At 36.0% G+C, this 15838-nt stretch overlaps 3 protein-coding genes across 6 annotated transcripts; all 3 read left to right on the top strand.

Moving 5' to 3' along the window:
- Window positions 1–516: 516 nt before the first annotated feature.
- LOC105977376 (uncharacterized) lies at window positions 517–9029 on the top strand. 4 transcript variants are annotated; one of them, XM_088819427.1, is made up of 12 exons: window positions 3661–3950; window positions 4109–4243; window positions 4671–4857; window positions 4960–5144; window positions 5232–5945; window positions 6061–6138; window positions 6791–7106; window positions 7191–7390; window positions 7990–8066; window positions 8218–8319; window positions 8408–8591; window positions 8731–9029. In XM_088819427.1, the coding sequence occupies exons 3-12, from the start codon at window positions 4683–4685 to the stop codon at window positions 8818–8820; spliced, it is 2121 nt and encodes a 706-aa protein (XP_088675553.1). In that variant the 5' UTR covers window positions 3661–3950; window positions 4109–4243; window positions 4671–4682; the 3' UTR covers window positions 8821–9029. The 4 variants fall into 4 exon arrangements, with proteins under 4 accessions (XP_088675555.1, XP_088675552.1, XP_088675553.1 ...); XM_088819426.1 differs by lacking the exon at window positions 4109–4243 and having other exon boundaries at window positions 3584–3950; XM_088819428.1 differs by lacking the exon at window positions 4109–4243 and having other exon boundaries at window positions 3661–3961.
- Window positions 9030–11696: 2667 nt separating this feature from the next.
- LOC105977424 (neuronal PAS domain protein) lies at window positions 11697–13859 on the top strand. The gene is made up of 2 exons (XM_013002734.2): window positions 11697–12831; window positions 13097–13859. Exons 1-2 carry the CDS (start codon window positions 11936–11938, stop codon window positions 13734–13736), a joined length of 1536 nt encoding a protein of 511 aa, XP_012858188.2. The 5' UTR covers window positions 11697–11935; the 3' UTR covers window positions 13737–13859.
- Window positions 13860–15208: 1349 nt separating this feature from the next.
- Window positions 15209–15751, top strand: LOC105977937 (histone H4). Its single transcript, XM_013003336.2, has one exon. The coding sequence runs from the start codon at window positions 15275–15277 to the stop codon at window positions 15584–15586; it is 312 nt and encodes a 103-aa protein (XP_012858790.1). The 5' UTR covers window positions 15209–15274; the 3' UTR covers window positions 15587–15751.
- The last annotated feature ends 87 nt before the right edge of the window (window positions 15752–15838 follow it).

Raw genomic sequence — 15838 nt, 5'->3', positions numbered from 1 at the left:
AGTGCACAATAACTATATTATATTGTATCCTTTGAAGATGATTCGTGGATTGTTTGTTTAGTTTTTTTTGTGACTATTTGGAAATTGATATGTTGGCCTTTACTTTATTGTAAAATAGCTTCAAAGATTGGCTCAATTATGCGGAGTTCTGTTTTTAGAATCGCACTCATTCCCATTTCATATCTTCCTATAACCCCCGAATGTCGAAAGCTTCATATTTCGATTTCGAAGCCTAAATTTGGTTCTGCTCTTCTGTGATTGATTGACATTTCATCGTTATATATTTGCTAGTGGTGTTCTTCAATTAGAAAGTAGCACTGTTAGATATCTTTGAAGTTGTATTATTTGTCCCACGAATGATTTATGTTGTTTTCTTGTCCTTTCTTCCACGCGTAAAGATTTTTTTTCCGAATACGCATGCCATCTTGTTCAAAAATGTTTCGTGATTTGTTCAATATCTCAGTTGTAAGATATATTTATAACTATAGTAATTTTGCTCATATCTTGTAATTGTAGATGGGGCGTGGCAAAAAAACTAAAAGTCTTCCATTGAAGGAAAAATCTAAAGTCTCGTGCACAGTGAACTCGAGCACAACCGCTCGAAATTTGACCAAGAAAGAGCTCGGGGCAGTAATTTTTGGATGCAAAAACCACACATTCACTGAATGCGTAAAGAAGATGTTGTTTGGTACTGTTTCTATTAGGCATAATTGTTTATACCATAGCTTTAGGTTAATGTGTCTATTATGAAACTATTAACTTGTAATATTTTCTTGACAAATTCTCGAGCAGGATTGCCAGCTGGACATTCTTCGTATGTAAAGAACATCAGCCCTGGCCTTACTCTGTTTCTTTTTAACTATAGTGATCGGAAACTTCATGGTATCTTCGAGGCAACATCTTGTGGGAAGATGAATATTGATCCTCGTGCATGGATTACTAATGAGGGTTCTGAGTATACACCATATGCTGCACAGGCAAGCAACATATTAGATTCTCATAATTCGTTATCAGTTCAAGTAGTCATTATTTTAATGAAGTAAATAGTGACTTGCAAAATATTCTTCTCTTTCAGGTACAAGTAGCCGTTAGGAGGCAATGCCAGCCTTTGCATGAAGAAGAGTTCAAACCCATAATAGCGAAAAATTACTACTCAGAGGGGCATTTCTGGTTTGAGCTTGACCGAGAACAAACTAGAAGATTGACCGAATTGTTCTCATCATCAAAGTTACCGGAAAAGCAGCTGCCTCGTTTAAAAGAACAGTTCAAGAACATTGACTCGAAAGAATATTCTGGAAGGGCTGAGACGAGTTTAAAAGAGAACGAGCATTCATATCCAATTATCTCTAACAGAGGTGATTTTGCTCCAGATAAGAAGTGGGCCGACCTGTTCAAGGCTTCGTCATCTTCATCTTCAGTGGAGCACGGTGATATTTTGGCATCTGAAGAAGGAATATTAAATGCATCAGTTTCGTATCACTGTGATATGGATTCAAAGGTTACCTCATCTTCTCAAGAATTGATCGAACCACTTCCAGGTACTGTCGCGGAATATTGGGAAGAGCATGCTACTGAAGAAATGTATGAAAATAAGTCGATAAATTTGCTAGATTCTGAACAAGAATATGACTCGACAGATGTTCCATCTTCAGACAACTCAAGTTTTCTAGACAGAGAGGGTGGTGAGTTGAAGTCCTTGGAATTCAAGTCTACAGTAGCTACAGTGCCTGGACAAGTTTTACTTGGTACGAAACAAAAAACAAGTTCTGGAAATTTTCTGCCACAAGCAGAAACTTGTGAGAGAGACCATAATCAGCCTAACTTGATGGGCAGGCCCTTTCTAGGGTCTTCTGTTTTTGATTCTGTGATCACTAAGGTACCTTGATCTCACCGTTAAATCAAGAAATTCCTATTATTTGCAGAAATATATTTCCAGCATTCTTTACTTTATTTACCCCTTTTTTTCTTTTTTTTTTTTTGGCATGTTTGTGAAGCTAACACAAGAACTTGAAGAGCTGAGGTACTCCCAGTTGAAACAAATGCAACAAATCGATTATCTGCAGCAACAGTTGGTATGGTTTCTTTCCCTGCTGTGTAAGACCTTCCGTAGTATAGTATTCCCTGAATTTGCATTCTGATTTAACCACTTCTCACAACTTGTTGCAAGAACTATCGATTTTGTGAGAAAAAACAGCCAGTCGATGCATATATGAAATTTGTTAGTTGTTAATAGAAGTTCAAGTTCCATAATTGGGTGCATGAAAGTTTTATCAAATCAGTGATTTGCATAGAGATTACTCAAATGTATTTCTGATTTGACCACTTCTCACAACATGTTCAGATTTCTACACATTTTCGTTGATCGGGTCCTTTTATTCATATGTTTAATTTCGTTGGCTCAGATTAGTGTTAAGTATAAAAGCGTTGAGAAGAATGCCATGGTTAGTGAAAGTTGACCCTAAGGTTTTTAGTCATCTCGTAATTGTGCTTTTTCTCGCTTCCTATTGTTGTATGGACGTTGTAGTGAGTTAATTAAACCTTGAATTCAATTCCTATCACAGATCCATTCCGAACTTGAAATCGACGAACTGAAAAGGCGGTTGCATAAATTGGAATATGGGCGACGATCCTCTGCCAACGGTCGTCACCCTATGCTTTAGAAGACTGTCCTAATATCACATTTTGCCCAATGAATTGTTCAAGGTCATACGTAATACACTTCTCTCTTACACTTCTCTCTTGCGAAAAATACTAGGCCTAACCAGTAATCATGGTAAACTCGAGATGTGACTTGTGAGTGAGCATCGACGGTTATTTCTATGCTACACCCGGTGAAAGTTACATCGGGTGAATTTTTACCGTTAATCTACACACTTAGGTGTGGGTGTATGAATGGTAAATATCTCTCCATTGTAGAATAGTATATGGGTGCGTGTATGTTTGTATGTATAATGTATATAAATGGTAACGATCTACTCAATATATTTCACTTGGTGTAGCATAGTATAAACCAATTTGAACACTCATCAAAAAAAAAAAAAAAACCAATTTGAACTAGCTGCTTTTAAGTATAGTTGATCACCCTATTCACTATTAAGGATAACTGCAGTTTACTCCCACTATCACGCGTGATTGACTAGACACGTATAATTAGTAATAAAGTGATAGAAGTGTAATATTTAAGAGGTTTGTACATTTTTATCCTCTTTTACTTGTATCAAATAAATTACATATAAGTGACGTTTATAACAAAGTAATCCCCAAAATACAAATGTCGAAAATAAAATCATTTTTTACGAAATCCAATTATACAAATGTGACTATATTTGAATAATATATATTTTTTGTAGCTCATTTTACTATGTAAATGTAGAATATAATTGCAACAAGGCTCCTCCATAGATAGAACTCAACACAAATAAAGTAAATAATTCCACTGGTAATTAATAATTTCAAATTTCAACCAAATTTCCAAAAAAAGGAAATTTGTGTGAACACGTCGTCCCAAAAAATGTCATAAAAGATTTTACTATTTTCCGATAATAGTAAACTTTATTAGGCTATTTCTTTTTCTTTTTCTTTTACTTTTAATTTTTTTTAATTTTGAATTTTTAATCTTCAGAAATTTTATTACTCCTCCATCAATTATTTTGTCCTTTCACCTCACATTACTGAGAACATTAGGGGCAGTTCTGACATTTTCTTTCACACCATCACCTTTTTCAGGCTCTGTATTGGCGCAAATATTCTGCAACATTTCTACACAGCTTCACTCCCACCATTAATCTCCAATTTTCGTCCTTTGGAAATATCAAACGTCCATAATTTGTGCAGGCCTATCACATTTACTTCTTATCTTCAAGCGTTCCTCTTCTGTGCTTGTGGTACTTTTTTTTTGTTGTTCTTCTCAGAAACGTTGTCGTTTGGACGCCATTCGCCTGAAATCTCAGGTATTTTTTAGGTATTTGTTTAGGATTTAATGGCGGATAACTAATTTTAATTTCCTTTGCCACCGTTTTACTGTTTCGTTGTTTGACGGGGAATCGGAGCTTTTTTTTTTTAATTTTTTTTAAATATATATATTTTTACCTTTCCTTATTTGGTGCAGTACTGTGTTTTTTGTTGTTGTACCGGTGAAGGAATGCATGTTCAGTGGAAGTTAGGGTTAGCATTTTCTTCAGGGGCTACTGATTGTGCTAAATTTTGTTTACAAATTTGAAATTGTGAGAGGGAGGGTTGAATGGTAAATGCTATTAAGATTGTGTGGGTTTTTTATGTGTGAAAATCAAAGTTCCTTTTACTTTTATGCACTTATTTCAGGGATCATGTGACTTCATTTTAGTTGATTTTTTTTAATCAGGCTATTTTGCTGCAATTATTTTACAATTTCAAAGTATTTTCGAACATATTTAGTCAAACTTGAAATTTGTTGTTTATGTATAATTTGAGATGAGATTAGGGTCTTGTAATGCACTATGTTTATCTTTTGAAGATGATGCTTGGATGACTTATTTAAATTTTTGTGACATTTTTGGAATTTGGAAATTGATCTGTTCACTTTTTCCAATAACGAGGAAGAATCTCGCTCCAAGTGTTACGTGATTTCATTCTGTATCTTAATTGTAAGATCCATGTGAAACTGTAGTAATTTTTTGTTTTTCTCACATCAGGTGTAATTGAAGATGCTGAAGACTGGGAAAAAAACTGGCAATCTTCCATTGAAGGTAAAATCAGAAGCCGCATGGACAGTCAACTCAATCCCAACTAATCGAAATTTAACCAAAAAAGACCTTGGGGCTGTCATTTTTGGATGCAAGAATCATACAATCAATGAGTGCTTGAAGAAGATGATGTTTGGTAATCTTTCTGTTTAGGCATGCATGTTTATACTATAACTTTAGGTTAATATATATCCATTGAAATTGTTTGAATTGTAAAATTTTCTTAATTCTTGAGCAGGATTGCCAGCCGAACATTTTCCGTATGTGAAGAACGTTAGCCCCGGCCTTACTCTGTTTCTTTTTAACTATAGTGATCGGACGCTTCATGGTATCTTCGAGGCAACATCATGTGGGAAGATGAACATTAATCCTCATGCATGGATTACTAGTGAGGGTTCTGAGTATACACCATATGCCGCACAGGCAAGTTTTTTTCCCTGAAATTCCATCCCGTGATTGTTTCGTGCATGAAATAGTTATATTCACTTGCAGAATGCTCTTCACTTTCAGGTACAAGTTGGTATTAGGAAGAAATGCCGACCTTTGTTTGAAGAAGAGTTCAAACCACTAATAGCAAAGAATTACTACTCAGATAGGCGTTTTTGGTTTGAACTTGACATAGAACAAACTAGAAAATTGACCAAATTATTCTCATCACCAGAGTTGCCGAAAAAGATGCCGCCTCGTCCGCCGAATGCAGCTAGGTCGAGCAACGCATTCAATGTTCTGTCGGGCTCTAATGTAGATGAAGCTGCAGACAAGGAGATTGAAAATAATGACTCAAAAGAGTATTCTGGAACGGAGGAGATGAATTTAAAGGAAAATCAGCATTCATATGCAACAATTGTCTCTAATAGAGATGCTTTTGCTCCGGAGAAGAAGTGGACTGAGTTGTTCAAGGCTTCCTCATCTTCATCTTTAGAGAAGAAAAGTGATGTTTTGGTATCGTCATCTTTAATGAGCAAACCGCCTCCCGAACCTTGTCCAGATACCGTCGTGGAATGTTGGGAAGAGCATGCTGTTTTCGACAATGATGCTAAAGAAATGTACGAAAATATGGTGACACAGTTGCTATATCCTGAACAAGAATCTGAGTTGACAGAAAGTCGTGAGAGAGACCATAATCAGACAAACTCGATGGATACACCAGAGAGCATCAATGCTACATATGGAGGGGTGGTTACGGATACAGAGTCTTCTGTTTCCGAGTCAGTGATCATTAAGGTAACTTGAGCTAACTCTTAAATTAAGAAATTTGTATTATTTGCAGAAACATATTTCCAGCTGTCTTTCTTTTATTGACCCCCTTCCTCTTATTTTTTTGACACGGCTTATGAAGTTAACACAAGAACTTGAAGAGTTGAAGGTCTCCCAGTTGAAACAAACACTAAAAATTGATTCTCTGCAGCATCAGTTGGTATGGTTTCTTTCCTTGCTGTGTACGGTCTTCCTTAGTGAAATTAAAATTTATTAATTATATGCTTCCTTGGTAGTACTTATAGCATTGGGATTTAAACACTGCTTAAGTTGTTGGAAAAACTATGGGACTTTGTGAGACCAAAGCAGCGGTGAATGCATATGTGAAACTTGTCAGTATTCATAGAAGTTGAAGTCCATAATTGGGTGCATGAAAGTTTTATCAGACCAGTGATTTGCATCGACTGTACTTCGTAGTATGATTATTCATCTACAGTAACATGTCCAGATTTTTACACGTTTTCGTTGCTCAATCCCTTTGTTCATATGTTTTAGTGATTCTCCAACTCCATTCTTAACTGGTATTTTTTATTATATTGTTATTACTGTTGTACTCTTAGCCATTTTGACCAAAATTGTTTTGCATGTATTACCAACGTTTGGGTTTCAAAAGCTTCTAATAGTTTGTTAGCATTTTATTATTCTTATTTTCCCTCGTAATGCAAATTTATCCTGATCTCTTGAGAAGAATGTCATGCTCAATGAAAGTTGACCGAAATGTTCTACTTTTTTAGTCATCTTGTAAATGTGCTTTTCACGCTTATTTTATCGATGTTCTAGTGGATTAAACCTTAAATTCAACGCCTACACAGGTTTACTCCAAACTGGAAATCGACCAATTGAAAAGGCGGTGCCATAAATTGGAATTTGTGCCATCCTCTGCCATTGATTACTATGCTTTAGAGTACTGTCAACCCCCAAATATCACAGCTCAGGAATCTGTATTAATTGTTGGAGGGTTTGATGGAGACTCCTGGCTTCCAGATTTGAGTTTGTACTCTCCACCCGAGGACCATGAAATATCACTTTGTCCAATGACTTGTTCAAGGTCATATGCCTCTGTAGCTAAGTTGAATGGCGATCTTTACATTTTTGGCGGTGTCGATGATGGTATATGGTATGACACAGGTATAATTTTCATCAACTCTGTTTTTGTGTCTTTTGAATATATCTTTCTGGTAAATCAAGTTAATAAATCTACTTTGCTGGTAGTTGAATCGTACAATCCCATGTGTAATAAGTGGGTCCAGCGGCCCTCTTTAAGTAAGAAAAAGGGAAGTCTGGCTGGAGCATCTTTGTATGAGAAAATTTATGCAATAGGTGGGGGGAATGGAGTTGAATGTTTCTCAGAGGTGGAACTACTTGATCTTAACATTGGAAGTTGGATTCCCGCGCAATCCATGCTTGAAAAGGTATGCCAATTTTTTTATTTTTTATTTTTTAATTATTATTATTATTATTTTTTATATCGTCTTCAATTTATAATATGTTTCTGAATATTATTGTCCTAGTTATCTTGTATAGATACAACATTTGCCCTAGATGGGTATCAATGTATATGTGTAATAATTTCGTCTTGGGGTTGAACTTTTTTAAGTTGTGATGACGTTTATTTGAATTGGACCTAAAAGGAACGGTGCTTGATTTTGTCCAGAAGAACGCATTGCATTGGGTTATTTCTTTAAGAACTGTTAGATTCATAAATATAAGAATTGAAAAGCTTCAAAAGAAACATGGAAACATGACTAAATTGTATTCTGGTGAAAGAATGAACGTGCCATTTAACATAAAGTTGATCATAAGCACAGTTACTTGAGCAGTTATTATCGACTCTTAGTGTTACTAATGGCACCCTGTGCTTCACTGCAACACACTTGGTTCTTGTTATCGACTTGATGGTCTTTATAAACTTTTTATCGATTCTTGTGGACATTCTGACATTCTATGAAGTTCTTTCATTACTTTTAACAAACTAAAGCCGAAGAATTCTCAGCTTGTTTTGTTTCTGCAGCGTTTTTCTCATGCAGCAGCAGATATTAACGGTGCACTCTATGTTGCTGGCGGCTATAATGGAAGAGATTACTTGAGGTAGGATAATTATATATATACTATATTTCCTTTCACTGTTTGCCACTTTTATACATCATTACTCGTCTCGTACATTTATAGGTTTCTCCATATATACGGACTTTTACAAACGATCTTTTCTCTCGTTAACTCTGTTTTCAATTTCATGCAGATCTGTCGAAAGATTCGATCCTAGAGAACATGCATGGACAAGGCTCGGTAGTATGAACGTAAAGAGGGGATGCCATTCCTTGGTTGCCTTTAAAGAAAGATTGTAAGTCACGTTTCTAGTTAAGCTTAGAAATGAATAATTATTATTCTCAATTACATAATACTTTTGAGTTAACGATTTTTCTACGCAGATATGCATTAGGTGGTTATAATGGAGATACAATGGTGTCTACTGTTGATGTTCTTGATCCACGTTTCGGTTCGTGGTTATTGGCTGAACCCATGAAAGTTTCCAGGGGTTATTTTGGCTCGTTCGTCTTTGGTGGAAAAATACACGTAATTGGTGGATTGGAGGGTACAGAAGTTTTGGATGTGGTAAGTGCTTCATTCAAATTGTATATAGTGAAAAAAATTATTTTATATATTTAACATACATATATGATATTATTTTGTCGTTTTTTTTTTTTTTTTTTTTCTTTTTCCGGTGATAATTTTTGTGTTGTCATCGCACCAGACTGAATGCTACGATGAAGGTTCCGGATGGCAGGTGGGAGGAAGGACAGCCATTGGTAAAAGATCCTACTTTTCTACTCTTGTTTTGTGAAAAGAAATTGATAATTAATTTCTGTAAATGCTACTTATTTCTCGAGTATTTCCACGCCTCTTGAAACGAACTAGCAACTTTGGGATGGCTTGATTTGGCAGATGGTCTTTAGGTTTAATCAATCTGTGAATTTTTATTTTGAAAATTTACCGATCTGTAATGGCTAAATTCTTCAAGAAATTCAAAAATGTTTTTTTTCTTTCTTTTCACCCCGTTCTTCACGTAGTTGATCTCTGACCGAATATGTGAAGAACAGGTTTGAGTTAGGAAGTCAAAGCGATAAACACGATCGCGATATAATCATGGACGTTTGCTTTTTGAAAAAGAAATGGAAAAAAAGGAAGTCATATTTAAATATTTTCCAACTCGTAGCTCTTTTATGCTGCATATAAGTTTGTGCATGACTAGAAAGTAAAAAAAAATCGATTTGTTAAAATAACGAACTAAGCTTGAACGTATATTATTTTTATTCGATAAGCTACCGGACGCTTTCAAGATCTCTTAATACACACACACACACAGTGTGTGTGTGTGTGTGTGTGTGTGTGTGTGTGTGTGTGTGTGTGTAAGATATGATTCTGCACTTTGACTTGTTGATGTGAAGACATGAAATGAGTCTAGTAAGTGCAATGTATTTGTGATTTATACACATGCATTCTAGAAACATTGGAGTTTCTAAGTTTTCTCTTGCTTTATACATGTAGTTAGGCAGAGTATAAATGAATAGGAATAATTTGGAGAACCATAGGCGTAGTATAGCATAGCATAGCATAAAGCGTGTTTTACTTTTGCGGAAGATTTGGATTAAAATTGAAATACAATTAAATTAATAACTGATATGGACGAATGAGAATATCATCCCAAAATGTAGACATTTCAGAGGGTACACTCTACTTTATTCCCATCACCTCTTTCTAATTTTATGTAAAATAGACAATACAACAACATTCTGAATCGTGATAATGAAACAAACAGTCCGTACGGGTATAAGTCAACTGATTCTAAACTTGTAAGTTGGGGCAATGTTCTAAGATCGAGTACTGATAGTCATAGTATGAGAATTTCAACTCTAATGAATTTTGGTTTTATTGTGGGCATCATGCCCGATTGGAGCTGTAGGGGCAAAAGAATTTCGTCTTTTTGATGCGAGATGACGACACAACAAATTTAAAGGTTGTTTCTATGTACAAGGGGGATCACTATTTCAAATCCCAACTTTTGCTTACTTGAATACCAAAAAAATAAAAAATAAATAATTAATTGTAAATTACTTTAATACCCTTAATGAAATTAAAACTAAAAAAATATTACAAATACTATTTTTCTTTCTTAAATACCAAATAATCAAAAACTCAAAAAACCATTTCCCTCCTTCTCCACCTCCTTCTTCTCCCTCCCCAAAAACCCTTCTAAAAAATCTTCCTCACAACAAACCCTTCTAAAAAATCTCACAACAAACCCTTCTAAAAAATATCAAAACTAAAGAAATTAAAACCTCACAAAACGTATAAAATTGAGTTATAAGACAATAATATGGTAGTATATATGAAAGGAGAACACATTAAGGTAAGTATCGATGTCTTTTTTGAGCTTCGAAGTCGATTTTGAAGTTTTTTTTTTTTGAAACCCGTCGGCAATTTTCGACACATACAGGTCGATTTTTTGGTCAATTTTCGACACGAACGTGTCGAAAAAGAAAAAAAAAAAAAAAAAAACCAAATTTCGACACCTACCTGTCGAAAATTGTCCAAATTTCGACAGGTATGTGTCGAAAAAATACTGTTGGTAAAAAAAAAAAAAAAAAAAAAATTTTTTTTTTTTTTTTTTTTTTTTTTTTTTTTTTACCAATAGTGTTTTTCGACACCTACCTGTCGAAAATTGTCCAAATTTCGACAGGTAGGTGTCGAAATTTGGTTTTTTTTTTTTTTTTTTTTTTTTTTTTTTTTTTTTCGACACGTTGGTGTCGAAAATTGACCAAAAATCGACCTGTATGTGTCGAAAATTGCCGACGGGTTTCAAAAAAAAAAACTTCAAAATCGACTTCGAAGCTCAAAAAAGACATCGATACTTACCTTAATGGCTTCTCTTTCCACATATACTACCATATTATTGTCTTATAACTCCATTTTATAAGTTTTGTGAGGTTTTGATTTTTTGAATTTGGAGATGTTTTGGAGGATTTAAGAAGATGAAAAAGATAGGGTTTAATTGGGTTGTCGCGGCAGTTACGAGCACGTACGGTGGCGTTCGGCGGCGGCGGCGTCGGCGGCGTCGGCGGCGGCGGCGGCGGTCAGGGTTGGAGAGGAGAAGAAATGGTGGAGGTTTTTTTTTTTTAACAACAAAGGGTTTTTTTTCTTTTTTTTTTTATTTGGTTTTTGAATAGGTAATTTCTAATAAAATTTGATATAATTGATATTTTGTATGAAAGGGTGTTTTTGTAATTTTCTTTTTATTTTGGTTTTAAAGTAAGAAAAAACTTATAAATATGTACTCAATTGTGGTTTTCAACTAGGTAGTATTCAACTAAGCAAAAATTAGTATTCAAAATAGTTGCCCCCATGTACAAGTCATGCGTTGTAGCTTCACATCCCATCAACTATAAACTCACATTAGCTCCATCATTACATTAGAAATCATCATTTATTCTTGAACCACACATTATTAATAATAATTATAATGATTACTCATGATAATAATTTTGATTAAAAAGTGTTTTTAAGGGGATAAACACATGATTTGATGGTAATGGTCCTATAGCTATTAGCTAATAGATGTGGATTCTACACAGGAAATCACAACCCCACACGGTTACTCTATATGCATGCACAAATCTTTTGCTTCTCAATTTACCCAACTCCATATTCACAACTTTATTTATTCCTCCTTATTTCTTTAGCTTTACACATCACACTCAAAAAACAAATTCGAATTTCCGACCTCTCACCAAATACCACTGTAAGGACGCGACAACACCACTTCGGCGGCTAATCTTCGGTGATTTTTCGATATACCTTATTCCTTGTTAGAATATTTCTTTTTATATCTTTATATAAAGAATCCCTTTGCACCAAATTTTCACACCAAGAAAATCGAGAAAAAAAAAAAAAAAAAGCCCATGGCTTCTTCTTCTTCTTCGTTTTCTTTTCCGGATGTGTTTTCTTGGATTGAAAAGCTTCCACCGATTATTCAATGGAAAACCGAAGATTCGAATAATCATTCCATAAATCTATGCCCTTCGTCTACTTCATCTCGACCTTCACTCAAACTCTCCATAAACAACTTCAACACTTCCTATTCCACTCTCTCCATTTTCGCAGATTACAATCTCCCAATCTCACTTTGGACATCCAAGAAAATATTACCAACAAAGTCCAAGAAAATACTCGACAACAACAACGAAGATGATTCCACTCCAATCCTCGTATCCAATTTCATCGAAGATGTCCTAAAGTACTGCTCGAACAAATACCCGTCTTCTCCAAAACTCCCGAGAACCGCGTATTCCGAAAACACCCTCAAAAGGGACATCTTCAACTTCTCTCTCCTCACCCTAACTTTCGTCGTGTGCGTATACGAAGCTCCAACCGATTTACGAGCTTATTGCCTCGAAATACTTAAAAACGAGCTCGCATGCGCGAAATCCAGAGAAGTCTCCAAGGTTTTGATGAGGCTTATGGGCTCGAATACCGAAGAGCAATGGATGCGTTCGATGAATCTCGCGATCACTAATTGGAACTTGGAAATTGATCCCACGGCAAATAATAACACCGCAGTACTCAAAACTCCGTCGTCTTTGTTTTCTTACTCGCGCTCGACACTTGGGCTTTGGAAAGTACAGCTGTACTGCCCTGTGGTTGCTATGGATGTCGAGAAATCGAGCGGCCCTTCGCCGGACGATCGTTTGATCTTCTCTCTCAACTATCACCAGCTCGAGGGTGTGATTCAGCTCAACTATAGGGTTTCGGTTCAAGAAAAGTGGATCCAAGTTATGGTTAACACAGATAACATAAGGTAACTAATATATATATATATATATATATATATATATATATATATATATATCTTGAATCATTGATACAATACAATTGAACCAATATAAATTAATACAGTCGGGACCGGGAAAATTCTATTAATTTAGCGAATTATTAAATTATCGAGTTAATAATTTAACATGTTTTGACCTAGTCGGGACGGAGATAAACTATTATTTAAGCCAGATTATTAAGTTATCGAATATTAATTTATCGCGGTTCTACTGTATATATATATGAAACAGGTGTGACGTAGTGAAGCTGCTGACAGAAAAACTGATGAAAGAGCGCGGCACCGGAGCATCGGAGAAGCACTTCCCGTCACGAATAGCTCTGCAGATAACTCCGACGACCCTACAATCCAACGTGATAAGCATCTCCGTCAGCAAATCATCGGAGAACCATCCCAGAGAGATCGGCGTGGAGAAAGGGATCGAGGCCTCGTTCGAGCCGCCGACGGCAATAGGTCTCCACTTCTCCGCCGGAGAAACCGTGACGACGAGCCTGAAGCCGTGGAAGTTCGAGCAGTCGGTGTACGGGAGCACGGCGAACCTGAACTGGTTCCTCCACGACAGCGGCGACGGGAGGGAGGTGTTCTCGTCGAAGCCGTCGAAGTTCGCGCTGCTGCAGCCGAAGGCGTGGTTCAAGAACCGGTACTCGAGCGCGAACCGGCCGTTCACGCGGCAGGGTGGGGTGGTGTTCGCCGGAGACGAGTACGGGGAGAGCGTGAGCTGGAAGGTTGATAGAGGGTGCATGGGGAGGTGTATGGAGTGGCAGGTCAACGGCTGGATTTGGTTGACTTATTGGCCTAATAAACATCGCACTTTTTACACTGAGACTAGAAAATTTCAGTTCAAAGAAATTGTCACTCTTACCCTGGGTTAGCACTTAGCATATCACACCCACTTAATTAGGGTTTTAATTTATTAATTTATTATTATTATTATTATTATTATTGAAATTTCAGTTTAAATGGAAATGCATTGAATTATAAGAAGCATTTGAAAATTGCGGTACTCCATTAATGCATTTTCTATTTAAAGTGAAATTTCAGATTGGCACGTGAAATTGATTCACATAATTTGAAATTTTGCACATGTACGTAACTACTCGTTCATACTTTACTCTAATGTAATCTATATATATCCACCTATCTTAACGTAAATTAAGAGTATTTAATGAATAAATAAAATACGTGTTTTATATATCCTCAAATCTTCCATGACCAATATAAGGTACTTTCTTGGTTACATAGTGATGAGGTAACTTCGGCACTTGTGGGCCGAAAGATAAAAATTATGCTCAAAATTAAGGTGACACATTTACTTTTTGGGTCGCATTTTGGCGAACTGGACGAATCGATATAAACCAGTGTTCTAAAAATCGGCCGAGGCGGCCGATTAATCGGTCTCCGAGGCGCAGGCGGTCCAAAACCTTTACGATTTTAGTGTAAATGTTTGAAAAATCGTTTTTTTGCCTATGAGGCGGTTTGAGGCGGTCCGAGGCGGTCAAACCTTTAAGGCAGGTCAAACTTCGGTGGCGAAAATCGGTGTTATTTATTATTATTATTTTTTTTATTCAAAATAAATATGAGTTTATGCTTTATTTTGTTTATGTTAGCTGTTATTTTTTAAGAACTAATGATGTATGCAAAAAATGTCTTTTTATTTATATTTTATAAGGATATTTATGTATTATGATCTTATTATTATTAAAATTTTATTATGTTATTAGGATAGATACATGATGGAAATATAACTATATTTAAATATATTTTTGTATATGTTTTGAGTATTTATAAATAATATGTAGAAATATATTATATTAAATTTTAAAAAAATCGATTAATCACCGCCGCACCGATTAATCGTGAGCCGGTCCCTGACCGCCTCCGACCCGATTACCGCTTTTTACGATATAAACTAAGGAGTTCGATTAAGAAAGAGAGCGCATAGGTCGTGAGGTCAAATAGCTCGCACAATCGGATAATTAAAGGATAGATAATTATTAATTTTTTGAGATAATATCATTTAATTAAGGGGCTTAAGTTTGTTCAAGAGAACATAATGGGCCTGGCAAAATATAGCCCATATATATATATTCCGTAACTCGTAAATCCAAATTCAAAAACCTAATATTGTGAAGCAGAGTCCACGTCATCGATCCAGCGTATCTCAAAGTTCATTACTCTATTTGATATCCTGCGGCTGAAAAACAATCTTACCAAATGACCCGGATCGTGATCCAAGCCGTTCATTAACCCAAAAAATTTCAATAAGTTTCCGCCATTACTACACTCCCCAAAAATTTCAAATAATTCAGCTCATCAGATTTTACATCTCTATATTAACCCACCAAATCTCTTCACCATTCTCATCAATCACAAACAATAACCACTTCTTCATAATTTCTTCGCTGAAAAAATGTCTGGCCGTGGCAAGGGAGGCAAGGGGCTGGGCAAGGGCGGAGCAAAACGACACCGTAAGGTGCTCCGTGACAACATCCAGGGCATCACGAAGCCGGCGATCCGGCGTCTGGCGAGGAGAGGCGGAGTTAAGAGAATCAGTGGCCTGATTTACGAGGAGACCAGAGGCGTTCTCAAGATATTTTTGGAGAATGTTATCAGAGACGCCGTCACCTACACCGAGCACGCCAGGAGGAAGACCGTCACCGCCATGGATGTCGTCTATGCTCTCAAGAGGCAGGGCCGAACTCTGTACGGCTTCGGCGGTTGATTTTTCCCCTTCCTTCTCTTAGTTTTTTTTTATGCTGAAATTGTCTGTAGTTGTTGGATCTGGGCACTATTTTTGTGCAATTGAATTGTTGAATGATGATTACGTTTGGATCTGGTTTAAAAACTGTATGAATTGAGATGATTTTGGAGGATTTATTTTCATGGAGATTTTATTTGCAGTTGTTTTGTTCGATGAATTGATCTGGTGAATAGTTGAATATTTTAATTTTCGGAAAAAGAAAAAAAAACAAAT

Source organism: Erythranthe guttata, chromosome 6 (genome assembly GCF_056151865.1).
Source record: "Erythranthe guttata isolate IM_541 chromosome 6, IM_541, whole genome shotgun sequence".
Taxonomy (NCBI): Eukaryota; Viridiplantae; Streptophyta; class Magnoliopsida; order Lamiales; family Phrymaceae; genus Erythranthe; species Erythranthe guttata.
Note: the sequence above shows the minus strand (reverse complement) of the source record. Positions and strands in the feature narration are given on the sequence as shown.

Bases quoted from the DNA above. Each gene is read 5' to 3' on its own strand.
- LOC105977376 (XM_088819426.1), top strand. From the start codon at position 4,683: ATGCTGAAGACTGGGAAAAAAACTGGCAATCTTCCATTGAAGGTAAAA. The intron at 4,858-4,959 runs GTAATCTTTCTG...ATTCTTGAGCAG, and splicing joins CTTGAAGAAGATGATGTTTG to GATTGCCAGCCGAACATTTT. The intron at 8,320-8,407 runs GTAAGTCACGTT...TTTTCTACGCAG, and splicing joins GTTGCCTTTAAAGAAAGATT to ATATGCATTAGGTGGTTATA.
- LOC105977937 (XM_013003336.2), top strand. From the start codon at position 15,275: ATGTCTGGCCGTGGCAAGGGAGGCAAGGGGCTGGGCAAGGGCGGAGCA.
- LOC105977424 (XM_013002734.2), top strand. From the start codon at position 11,936: ATGGCTTCTTCTTCTTCTTCGTTTTCTTTTCCGGATGTGTTTTCTTGG. The intron at 12,832-13,096 runs GTAACTAATATA...TATATGAAACAG, and splicing joins GTTAACACAGATAACATAAG to GTGTGACGTAGTGAAGCTGC.